This window comes from Gopherus evgoodei, chromosome 1 (assembly GCF_007399415.2).
Source record: "Gopherus evgoodei ecotype Sinaloan lineage chromosome 1, rGopEvg1_v1.p, whole genome shotgun sequence".
Taxonomy (NCBI): Eukaryota; Metazoa; Chordata; order Testudines; family Testudinidae; genus Gopherus; species Gopherus evgoodei.
Window position 1 is genome coordinate 137,865,728 of NC_044322.1, and position 13,270 is coordinate 137,878,997.

Below are 13,270 nucleotides of genomic sequence, written 5' to 3' on the forward strand. Positions count from 1 at the left end.
AGGCACAATAGCAACCCCTTCAGCTGGAAAGAATGGGAGAGATGCCCACCCTCATCCCATGAAGATGCCCCAGATACCATCAGGATCAAATACCTCAGGATCAGATATTGTCAAAAATAAGGCTCCCTTCTGATGGTCTTCCTTGTTTCTGGAACCCATCACATATGTACGTACGTACGCATGCGCGCACACACTGAAGCACTGTTTAAACCAGTTGTTTTCCAACCCAGAAAGACATACAACGCTTATAAAGTTGATACAATAGTCTCTATAAACGTTCTATTTTGATATTGTTAGAACAAAATGCTTTGATTTTTCATTTTTAAATTACATTTTTCAAATTTTTTATAATTGTTTTAGAAAGCAGAAATCAAAATGTTTTTCATTTTGATTTTGTTGAAACAAAACATTTTGATCAATCCAAGAAAAAAAAATTCCTCCGATTTCAAATGAAGCCAAATTTTGAAATCCTTCTAAATGGAACAGTCATCATCCAGCCAGCTCTAAGACATACCAGTAAATATACTAGAAAAGGAGATTTAGGGTATCACAAGTTCATGTTTTATGCTACAAGCTGAGCACATCAGCATAACTGTAAAAGGCACACACCGTTTTGTAATTCTCCTTCATATGTTCTCAATGAGAAATTAAAATGCATGTACAAGTCTTTTTCAAACCCACTCTTCTTCCCTTCTGGTTTGATGTGTAAATCTGCTAGCACATGTGTGTACTCATATGTTTACATAGCGTTCATTTGTCAGAACATTCACATAACATTTTTAGATGCACATATGATGCGTCTAAAAACATTTTGAAAATTCAGCATAAGTTTTGAAACTGTTCGTCTTTTGTAATGACTTTACGAGAGAAAATCCTATTTAGCCATCTTTGAATTACAAGAGATGAACTTCTTAGAAATATCATTGAACTAGTGCAAATAATTTAGTACGAATTATAGAACTGGAAGGGACCTCGAAAGGTCATCCAGTCCAGTCCCCTACACTCATGGCAGGACTAAGTATTATCTAGGCCAACCCTGACATGTGTTTGTCTAACCTGCTCTCAAAAATCTCCAATGCTGGAGATTCTACAACCTCCTTAAAAATGAATATGACTGACCGGTTCAAAATACAAGATAACTGATATTTCTGAATAGTAGAATCCTCAAAAATATCTATACAATCTATAAGTATATACATAAAAGTATACCTTCTTTTTTATTTTTAAGCATGTCGAGGCAAGGCTGAAATATTCATTCAAGTAGGTACATGACTCTGATTTGCAATTATCTCCTGTGACAATTAAAGTAGATTTAGTAAGGTACTATTGTGCTTCCTCCCCACATTTAAATGTACAGGTCTGTCGCAACTTACGCATATTTAACATGCACGATTTCAACTTTACGCTGTGTAGCTGAAGTCAGGGGGCATGGTCTCAAGCAGAAGAGGTGTGGCCTCAAGATTTAAAGGTCCTGGGGCATCAGTTGTGGCTGGGAGTGCCAGGGCCCTTAAATCACCTAGGAGGCTCCCAGTTGCAGAGGTGGCTGGTAGCCCTGGATGAACTAAAGGGCCGGAGTCTCCAGCCATCGTGGAGCTCCGGGCCCTTTAAATGCCAGCCCCAGCCCGGCTGCCAAAGCTGCGGGCGGGATTTAAAGGGCTTGGGGATATAATTTTGAGTATACATGGTTTTTGCTTTATGCGATAACCATGGAATGGAACCCCCGCGTAAGATAAGACTTGCCTGTAGATTTAGCAAGGTACTATTCTGCTTCCTCCCCACATTTAAATGTCTTTGAAATGGAAAGTCCCAAGAAACAAGTATGTATTGATATCTGTGTGTAGTGTTGTTGTAGCCATGTTGTTTCTCTAATATCCTGAGACCAAAGTGGGTGAGGTAATATCTTTGAATGGACCAGTTTCTGTTGGTGAGAGAGACAAGCTTTTAGTCTCTCTCACCAACAGAAGTTGGTCCAATAAAAGATATTACCTCACACCACCTTCTCTCTTTATTGATAGCTGTCATATAAGTTAATTAACAGCCATAGCTGTGCTTAATCCTGTTTTTTCTGTTAGACCAACTAACTTGTTTCTGAGAAAGTTAATCACTACCACTCGGGACTAAAAATTAACTCTTACGTGCAAAGTATCAATGTGCTACTATCAGCATTTAATCACTCACGGAAATGTAACTACAGGCAGTATAGCCCTAACACTATGAGGTGCCTAGCAGTTCCTACGGAGTTCAGTAGGATCATAGGGCACTCAGCACCTCTTGAAGCACTAAGAAACGTGCAGGATCAGATTCCAAGTGAACATGGGGTCCCCAAGTGATAGGTCAATGTTGGATGATACAGGGCTCAATCCAACTCCTATTAAATTCAATGAAAACCTCCCATTATTCAGACAGAAGCTGGATTGGACCCATAGTGACTATCATATTAAAATAATGGAAATGTAATTAAACATACCCTGTATCTTTTCTTTGTGCGCAGTTTGAGTGATATCTGTCATTCACATCTGCATCTATTTAAGCAGCTCTATATCCATTGTATCTGCAAATGAAGGAAGGAGTGACCCATTTTCAATTAATTTATGATTTATTTTTAATATATTTTTCAACAAATAAATACTGTAGTGAGAAATTACTATGTTTCCTTGAAATCTGTACTCTGCTGTGAAAAAGAGCAGCATTAAGGACTGGCCTCAATGAGACTAGCACTAAGGATGAAAAAAAGTGGGTAGTAACTTCCTGTACATTTGCTGAAGCTGCTCATCTTCTTTTCCCTGTCACACTTAGTTTTTATAACTTAGTGAAAATGGCCGATCTCTAATATGAAATCAATGTTTCAGGAATAGTCATATGAACTGCCAAAGCAAATCAAAAGGGGTACAAACATGGCAAATAAAAATTTATTTTCTAAGTCAACAAAAGTCACACTATTTACCCAGATTTCATTTCTCATCTATCCTCCCCATCCCACTTCCCCCAACTAAAAAAAAAATGGCAAGTCTCATGGCTACAGCAAGAGTGAGATCCTGGCTTTACTGAAGTTAATGGCAAAACTTCCATTGACTTTAGTAGAACCAGGATTTTATCCCAGATGTCCTCAAATACGCCTGATGCCTATTTCAAAATGTATTTGTACAAATAAAATGTACAGACACAGGGCTTTGGGCATGTGAACACAAAAGTGCAATTCTGTATATACCAGTTCACGTGGGCTAAACCATAAATGTGTGCCCCGACAGGTGATTTCTCTACTACATTGTTCAGAGGTAGTGTGTGACACTATCTGTATTGGTATTCATGCACAAATTTATAATAGAACATGTTGTGAAAATGAAATATGATTTTGACTAAAACGTTTCCCTACTGTTATTTTGCACTGTACAGTATAATCAATGGTGCTGAAATCTATGTCGTATGTTACTCTTTTGTATATACCATACATAGACACAACAAAATCTTATAGCATGTTAGCTTGAATTTTAATCAACATTTCTATAGTGCATAATCATTGGACGAACAGAACAGTAATCTCTGAAGGGCCATTGTTTAGCGCTACTATATAAAGCAGTATTTATATCAACATTATCTCATTTGTCATGGGAGAACACCTTAACCACATTCAAAATCAGTTCTGTGAAGTGACATATTAAAATGTTGTATGATAAATATCAGATGCCACAGTGATTACTACGGAAAAAGAACCAAAACAGAATTTAAAGCAGACTAGAATGTTTGTTTCAATACTTATATTGCAGAGGAATATTTTGCTATATTTAACAAATACCTGAGTAAATATAGGTGTGCACATAGAAGGCAATATAATCTCTGAAAGACAGTAACAGCCTGTATCAACCAGCTACATCAAGCTGTTACTAACAAATAAGGATAAACCTTTAAATATTTGTCTCTATTAATTTTTTTTTTTTTGCCATGGATGCTAACTACAAGGAACAATGTCATATGCTTATGTATACTATGGATCTGGAATGCATTACAGCATGGCAAAAAAATGTTCATGTGTATTTACTGTTGCAACTTTGGAGCTGTGGAGTGTTGGTAGAGGAAGAAAGGGTAGAGTTACTTTTTACGGAAGTCAATGCAAAAGAATTATCCCTAGAAATATACTTTTGATTCTGAATCTTGAAGTAAGCTGGAGAGGTGACTTGTGCAGACTACTGGAAGCTTGCTGCTAAAACAAACTATGTACAGTGGAACCTATGCTCTGTAAAATACAGATGATGAATTCTTAGTGATTGGAAAGCTTAATTATTTTAGCTACATGAATGGAACATGCTGACCTACAAGTTATATTTGTCCATTTTTGCACCAATAAATACTTCAATGTCACCATATTATTTGGATTGTATGGAATGAGTTTTGGGGAGTATTTAACACAAAGAATAGAATATAGATAGATAGATAGATAGATAGATAGATAGATAGATAGATAGATAGATAGATAGATAGATAGATAAACATATAAGGGGGTATACTAAATGGTGAAATGAGACTAAACTATAAATGTAATTATTGTACAGACATTGCAAGGATGGATGACTGCTTTTTCACTGGGCGGTTGTCCTTAGTGCTAGCTACTTGAGACTAATCAGTTACTTGTTTTTCGTGGGCAAAAATTACATTATAATATTCTTCCCAATAAAATAATATACATGCAGAGCACTGTGCAGATTATCATCTTTTTAACCAGCTAAGTATGTTATGAAGTGTTAGGAGTGATTCTTCCCCAAGATTATAGTGGGTGATCATAATAAACTAATGGATGCTGAAATCCACCACTGAAAGGAATGGAGGAGGAAATCTGCAATATTGCCTTATGAACAGTGCAAAGGAGAATGGTTTGCAACTATGCCTGATAGTCTCTTGTTGAGGGATTTCAGTTAAGAGATTTATCATACTGAATACTATTGTAACTAGGGTGACCAGATGTCTCCATTTTATAGGAACAGTCCTGATTTTTGGGTCTTTTCCGTATACAGGCGCCTACTGCCACCTACCCCATCCCGATTTTTCACACTTGCTGTCTGGTCACCCTAACTGTAACTCAATAATTAAACAGGAGATACCAGAATTGAGAAATACACTGCATTAGGTCTCTTCTGAGAGTCTATGGAGTTGATTAATTCTCAAAGCACACTACTGCCATCTGCTGCATCTAATGAGATTTAGCTGTGTTTAGATTCTGTTTGGGAGAACAGAACAACAAAGATGCTGGATGCTGTTGGTTGCTTGCTTTTCTGAAAGATACACTAAAATCTAAAATTTGGTTTGCTAATGAAAGGTACAGAATGAGTATCCACTCACCAAACGTGTAGCAAAATAGCTCATTGTTGTACATGGCAGAGGGCTACTTTGCATAACTTTAGATTATAATTCAGTCCTGATGAGAGGATCATTGTCTGCTGATTACCTGTTCCTGGTGGCCAAGATCAAAGGCTCAGGCTATACAAAAGAAAGGCTGAACTATTCATGATAGTTCTAGTACTGAGACAGTTACGAACTTGTAATCATAGGGAAAACCCAGTTGCGGGTTTTGAGGACTGGCGCCTACCAGAGCCTGAGGTTGGAGTTGGGGTGATCTCTGGCAAGCTTTTTAGCATGCGTGTAGGTTCTTTTATTGTTTGCAATACGTTTTCTCTGTAATTATTTCACTTTAAAAATAAATGTGGTTTAGTGATAGCTATATGGTAACTTGTAACTGCTTGCAATTACAGCTGTTGATAGCCTTCAAAGGGAAAGCGAAGCACAGATGCTAGTCTGTTTAGGCAGGGTCTTGCTGGGAATACCACAGTGCAGGTAGGAACTGTGCAGCCTGGAAAAACCCATGATCAGGAGGGAGAGACACAGGTCTCCACTCAAGAAAGTCGACAGCTGAGGAGCCAGGAGCCTAAAGTGAGTGCTCTTGCTGGACCGGGGGTGGAGTGGGCGGGTGGGAAGAGGGAGAAATACAAGTGCAGTTGCCCTAAACTGTGACAAAGAAAATAGTGGATAGCATAGTATTGTGATCCTAGAAGCACCAAGGAGGATTGCATTGTGTGTAGACCCTGTATACACATGTGAGTAACTATGACTACTAATACCTGTTATCAATTGCAAGGATGATAAATGTGCTTAACTTCTAAGATGGTTAGAACAGGGGTGGCCAACCTGTGGCTCCAGAGCCACATGCGGCACTTCAGAAGTTAACGTGGCTCCTTGTATAGGCACCAACTCCGGGGCTGAAGCTACCAGCGCCAACTATCCAATGTGCTGGGTGGAGGGTGCTCACTACTCACCCCTGGCTCTGCCACAGGGCCTGCCCCCACTCCATCCCTTCCCACCCCCTCGCTCCTCCCCAGAGCCTCCTGCATGCCACAGAACAGCTGATCTGGAGGTGTGGCGAGGCATTGATCAGCAGGGCTGCTGATATATTACTGTGGCTCTTTGGCAATGCACATTGGTAAATTCTGGCTCCTTCTCAGGCTCAGATTGGCCATCCCTGTGTTAGAGTAACAAAGGGGATCTCAGAGAGTTTCAGCATCCCAATCCACAGAGATGAGGCAATCAGGCCAATGGTTAGAATTCACTGAGACCAGATGGACCTAACTACTCAAAAATGGAACAGCTGTCATGGATAGGTCCTGCTGAATGTTCCTGCTGACTGGGAGAACAAAAAAAGTTTAAACAATGTGCAAAGAGAACCAGAATGAGAGACCCTCAGTCAAGCAGGGGTGAAGAGCAGTAGGGTATGCTGACTAGGGACCAGGTGCTTCACCAGAAGATCTGGATTTGTAAATTGGTTCTATTCTGTTCCTGTAACTTAATAGGATGGCTTAACTTAACTTGTAGGAAAGCATAATGTTAGATTAAACTAAATACACAAGGAAACTGTTGCTTTAAAATACCTTTTTCCCTTCTAATGCCTTATTCCAGGGGTCAGCAACCTTTCAGAAGTGGCGTGCAGAGTCTTCATTAATTCACTCTAATTTAAGGTTTCACATGCTAGTCATACATTTTAATGTTTTTAGAAGGTCTCTTCCTATAAGTCTACAATATATAAACTGCCGCTGTATGTAAAGTAAATAAGGTTTTTAAAAAGTTTAAGAAGCTTCATTTAAAATTAAAATGCAGAGCCCCCCAAACTGGTGGCCAGGACCTGTGCAGTGTGAGTGCCACTGAAAATCAGCTCTAGTGCCGCCTTTGGCATGCATGCCATAGGTTGTCTACCCCTGCCTTATTCTAAGGACTATTTTTTTTAAAGAATGCTGCAGGTCTACATTACTAGTCAAAGCTTCCTGAAGGGAGGAAATGGAGGTGCCCAAAACCCAGTCAGACCTGCAGAGCAATATGTTATTGGTGTACATGGCATAGTCTGTATCTGGGTCCTGGTCCAAGTGTTTACGAAGATTCCATCCCAAAAGAGGTAAGGACAAGAGACAAGACTTGAGGTGGGTGCTCTCAGCAATGCAAAAAGGGACAAAGGTGTAGTAGTGCCATAATTATAACAAAACACACACACAGGCAGCATCTCTTGCTTTGCCTCCTTTCTTTCAATGCTGTTTAGCTAATATTTAGAAAACCACAACCTCAGTATAAACTTTCCATTCCAAGGAGGAAAAATGCAGCAGCCTTAGAAGCTTCCAAGCATCCTGACCAGGCTCCATTCCAATCTCTGGATTTCCTGCACATGCCCAGATCCTGCACTCAGACTTGTGTAGAAACATGTAGTTCCAGACCGTCTTACCAATAAATGTCACTTCTTTCCCCCCTGATCTAGAGAGCCACTTCAAATGCAGTGTCTGCCACTCTGTACAGAGCAACACTTGTCCAGCACTACCGAATTCCTCTGGGATATTTTGGACAGAGAGGACACCCTGCTGGAAATGTTTTTGGTGTGGAAACCCTCCTCTTGTGTGTGTGAGAAAATGTGGGGTAAGTTGTTAGAACAAGTAAGAAAGCCCCCCCCCCCATAGCCAGCCACTGAAGCGGGACGTACACACGGAGCAGACAATGACCAGAATTCAGTCACGCACAGGTGCAAGGCAGTAACCTGGACAGAGGCCCCAGTGCCCCCATCACACGCAGAGAGTGTTGAGCTCGCGCTGTGCAAAATATGCGGCCACAGGCGCTGGGCACGAACAAGTCACCTTCTGTCGGCGCAACAGTGGCCGCAGCGCAGCCTGTTTTCCGGAGCTCGGCCCCGGAGCGGCGCCAGGGTTTTTGGCGCCCTAGGCTGGGGTCCCTCCACGCTCCCTGTCTTCGGGGCACTTCAGCGGCGAGTCCCGGAGCCAGTGAAGGACCCGCCGCAGACCTGGAGCGCAGGAGGACCCCTGCCGCCGCCGAATTGCCGCCCCCCAAACTCTGGCGCCCTAGGCAACCGCCTAGGTCGCCTAAATGGTAGCGCCGGCCTTGCCCCCGCCCGGCCTGCGAGTCAGGGCGGCAGCAGCTACCGGCTCCCAGCTCGCTCCAGCGCGCACGGGGCGGGGGCGCGCTCAGGCAGCTATCAGTCTGGGCAAGCAAAGAAAAAGGGGGGGGGCGAGTGGCCGTGACGTGCCAGGGCGCCGCATCCCTCCGGACCGGCCTGTGCCCGCGCGGCCGCCCGCTGCCCAGGGGTATTTCTGGCCCTTTGTGACACGCCGAGCAGCTGATGGGTCCCCGAGCAAAGAGGAGCGCGCGCGCCAGCACAGCACAGCACCTCCCCTCGCCCCGCCGCCCACGCGCACCGCAGCCCGCGAGCCAACGTGCGTATGTAGCCGAGGCTCCCCCTCCGCATGCGCACGTCTGTCCCTGTGCGTGCGTCACGTTACTCACCAGTCCCTGCTTCCGCCCGACCGCGGGAACCGCAAGGAAGGCTCCGCTTTAGCCTCTTCCGGTTTCGTATCATGTGACGTCCCTTGTCCCTGCACAACATGGCGGCTTCCATGTTGCTCCCCGCGGCGGCTTCGGAAAAGCTGGGGTGAGTCTGGGGGCGCTGCTGTGGCGCCCGCTCGCCCTGGCTGACGCTGGTGCCACAGGGGGCCGCTCCCCGGTGCCGGCGGGAGATCCCACTGCCCGCGCTGCCGTTAGCAACAACCGTGGCCTGGGAGGTCCCCCACCCCCCGGGTCGGCAGCGACATAAACACGACGCGCTGCGTCTGTGTCGTGCAGCTAGTCAGTGCCCCTCCCCTCCGCAGATGTGTTATGAAGGATGAAGCAGCAGCAACATTGCTGGATCCTGCCTGAATATTTGGGGCAAGAAAGACAGAAGTCAAAGATAGCAGAGTCCTGTGGCACCTTGTAGACTAACAGACGTTTTGGAGCATGAGCTTTTGTGGGTGAATACCCACTTCCTCAGATGATTAACTGGGTATTCACCCACGAAAGCTCATGCTCCAAAACGTCTGTTAGTCTATAAGGTGCCACAAGATTCTTTGCTGCTTTTACAGATCCAGACGAAAATGGCTACCCCTCTGATACTAGAAGTCAAAGATGGTTCTCTCTCTCTCTCTCTCTCTCTCCCTCCACAAGGCCTCATAGCAGGCCTGAATGAGAGCAGGGCTGGAGATGGTGGTAACAGTGGCAGGAAATTGTAGAAAGGGGGAGGCTTTCAGAAAGAGGTTATCATGAGTTCAGTTTTGGCTGCAGCAAATTTACCTTGATGGAGAGCCATATTGATGCAGAGCTGTCAGAGGCAAGCTGAGATGTACTATTGGCTAGAAATTAGAATTGGAACGGTAGATCTGAGAATTATCTGTAGTATTTATACACCCAGACAATATTTAGAGGGGGAAGAGGGCAAGTACAGAGTTTTAAGGGCCCCACAGACAACAGAAGAGAGGAAGAAGAGGATCTACCATAAGAGATGCCTGAGGAATAATCCAGGAGATGTGAAAATAAGGGGAAGAAGGTGGAGTCAAAAACTGTCAGTGCCAGCCTCATCTCCCCCATGTCATAAGCCAAAGAATAATGTGATAAAGTGTGTGTGATCTGCATTATCATGTCAAAAGCAGCAGAGCGCTTGAGGATGAGGTGCTCATTTTTTTTAGCCCAACTATGATTATTATTAAGGCTGCAAGTTTGTCATGGATTCTGTGATCTCTGTGACTTCTGCAGGGGCAGGCCGCTGCTGGGGCAGTCTTAGGCTACTGCCCCTCCCCCCACCACCAGCAGCAGAAGTTTGGGTTGGGGACTGAGATTTGGGGCACAGGAGAGGTGAGGGCTCTGGGCAGCGCTTACCTCTGGAGGGTTCCACAGAAGCGGCAACATCCTTTGGCTCCTAGGGGGAGGCACAGTCAGAGGACTCTGTGCACTGCCTCCATCTACAGGTGCCACCCCCATAACTCCCATTGGCTATGGTTCCCATTGGCTATGGTTCTCAGCCAATGGGAGCTGCGGAGCCAGTGCTTGGGGAGAAGGCAGCATGCAGAACTATGTGACCACACCTCTGCCTAGCAGCTGTGGGATGTTGCCACTTCCGGTGCGGTGCAGAGCTGGGTAGGGAGCCTGCCAACCTCCACTTTCCCCCAGCACCAGCGCAGGTCCCAGCCCCCCCCCCCCCCCGCCACCTCCGAGGACCTGAGATGCCCCTGTGTTCCCCCTCCCCCCCCAGCGCCGCCAGCTGCCCCCCTCCAAGATTTAATCCTTTCTTGTATCCATAACATATGCAACAATTTATCCAAAATGACTGAATTGGAAAATTTAAATCAGTGTATTTAAAGATTTAATCAGGGCTCTGTAGTACAAGTCAGGGGCTGTGAATTTTTGTTTACTGTCTGTGACCTGTCCATGACTTTTTTACTAAAATACCGTGACTAAAATGTAGCCTTAATTATTACTACTGGCCAGACAGAGTTCTAAAGACAAGTTTTGGTGCTTTTATTTAAACTAATGTCTGAAACTTGTATAGAAATACTGCTTCTGTGAATATTTGGTGTTATTTAGTATATTTGATTTTATGACTTTTGTGTTGATGACAAACTTGAAATTTTTAACTATGCAACAAAAATGTGCTGATGACCTTTCATAATACAAGTGATGTACTTTACCATCCTTAGCCATAAAAAATACAAAGCTATTCTGAAGAAAGAAAAACGAAAGAAAAAGAGACAAGCACTTGCCAGATTAAGAGATTCAGGTAATAGATAAGTCTTTTTTGTTGCTACTTTATAAGGATGTACCAGTAATTTGTTCTTGTCATAAAGAAAAGGAAAGGAACATTAAAATGTGAGCCACAGTATCTGAAGGACCAGAAGACACCATTTTAATGATGCTCCAGAAGAATGAGATTTATAAAATAGAAATTTCCTTTTGGCGATCTGAGCATGTAGTGTATTATTACCTACATACAGTGTCAGATGACTTAAAACAATATATAGTAAATATTTTTGAAGGTTCTTAAAGGTTTTTTAAATGAATTGTAAGTTTAAATCTACAAGAGTAAAGGAAAGCATGTACACTAACACATGAATATCTCTGAAGAAATGGCATTTTTGATGTTTACTAATTAAAAAAAACCAAAACTAATGTAGCCCTAATTTGAAGGTTTATATTATAGCATTTCTGTTATATATAGTGGTGAAGCCCAGAAGAAAATCTATATTTAGCTGATGTACAGGGATATGTTACTTTTTCCTCAGAAATCACAGAAAAAAGTGAACCTCTGTCTGAAGAGGAGGAACTGGAAGAAGAGGAAAAACAACTTGAGGTTGAAAGGTAAATAATCTAGAGTTTAAAATACTATCTGCAGTTGAAAAATTGTCATTTAGTCTTTTATTTAATTTCATGTTGAAATCTCTGACAATTATATTTTGTAAATCAAAATCTATTTTTATCCAAATTATATAGTGTACAGTCAAATTTTTCTGAAAAATTAACTGTGGATCCAACTGAGTTTCCCGTGCTCAGCAATTTCAGATAAACTGGACTTCCTTGTATCCATAACGTATGCAACAATTTATCCAAAATCACTAAATAGGAAAATTTAAATTGGTATATTTTGCCTAGTTTTAGCTCCAAGGATAACCAACAAACATATGGCTGACTATTATAGTCTGCAAACATATGGCTGAACATATTATATTATGTTCTAGTCCTGCCCAGAAGTAATGTTGATCTATTTGGAACCATATCCCAAGAAACTCGTAATCTGGCAACAGAATAAAAACAGAAGTATAACTCTCTAAAATTCTGTTCAATTCTACATTTTTCCGAAATCAAAATGGCACTTTGGTATCAAAAGAATGTGAATAAGCACCTTTTGGGGGAAATGTAATGTTAAGGAAAAAAAATTGTAATATCTTGCTGTGTTAAATAGTTATAACTATGTTTAATAAGCCTGCAACCGTGGCACCTGAAATATAAACAAAAGTATGTCTACAAATTACTGATGAACACTGGACTTCTCTTGCTAAGTAGCATCTGCTTTTATTGGTAGGCAAAAACTACATGAGGAATGGTTGCTGAGAGAAGAAAAGGCTCAAGAAGACTTCAGGCTCAAGAAGGAAAAGGAAGAGGCCATGAGAAGACTTCAGGAGGAAGAGGAGGTGAAGTATTAATTGAGAATAATGTTTAATTGCAATATACTGCCCATCATTTGGGGAAAATATTAATGTCTTTCTGTTGTGTAGCAGTTACACAACACTTAGAAGTCTAGTATGTTTGGTTTTTTCAGTTTTGATCTTAAAAAACATACAAATCATTCCTCACCAAAGGATATCTATCCAATGCTCTGGCCACCCTTGACATAAATCTAAAAACTCAATTCTGGAAAGGTTACAACATATAGCATGGTTGATGGCAGGATGGATAAAATTCAATTTTTTTTTAAATTAAAAATCAGATTTAAAAAATAAATAAATACAGGTTTATTGTTACAAATTGTGCAGACTTAAAATTTAAATTTGAAATGACAATATGAAATATTTTAAGGCCTATTTGTGATGGGTTGGACCCCCTGCGATGTCACCTGGTGTGCTGGGACATCACTGAGTCAGACTATTCTGCCAGCTTAGGCCCCCTTTTACCTGGTCTTGCTGGACTAGGCTCCCCAGCCTTTTCCAGCCCAGCACACCTGCAGGGCCACACTCAGCTGCACAGAGAGACAGAAATCTGCTCTGGGAAGGCTCAGCTTAAAGGACTTGCCACAGTATCCAGATGTTCACCCGTCTTTCCGTCATGTGTGTCGTCCACCTCCCCTCCCCCCGCTGGAGTACAAACCCAAAATTATATGAAATTTGCTTCTTCCCTTAATGTGGGGGAGGGCCTGCACAAATCCCCACCCCCTCCT

General features: G+C 42.5%; 1 protein-coding gene across 3 annotated transcripts in view; it reads left to right on the forward strand.

The window, feature by feature from the left end:
- The first annotated feature begins 8,870 nt into the window (after window positions 1-8,870).
- ZRSR2 (zinc finger CCCH-type, RNA binding motif and serine/arginine rich 2) overlaps window positions 8,871-13,270 on the forward strand; it is a 30,189-nt gene continuing 25,789 nt past the window's right edge. For 2 of the 3 annotated variants that reach the window (XM_030573544.1, XM_030573534.1), the window contains exons 1-4: window positions 8,871-8,962; window positions 11,040-11,119; window positions 11,622-11,697; window positions 12,419-12,527. In XM_030573544.1, coding sequence (XP_030429404.1) covers window positions 8,916-8,962; window positions 11,040-11,119; window positions 11,622-11,697; window positions 12,419-12,527 — 312 coding nt within the window. In that variant the 5' untranslated portion in view covers window positions 8,871-8,915. The remainder of the gene's footprint in view (window positions 8,963-11,039; window positions 11,120-11,621; window positions 11,698-12,418; window positions 12,528-13,270) is intronic. The other variant, XM_030573525.1, reaches the window with a different exon arrangement.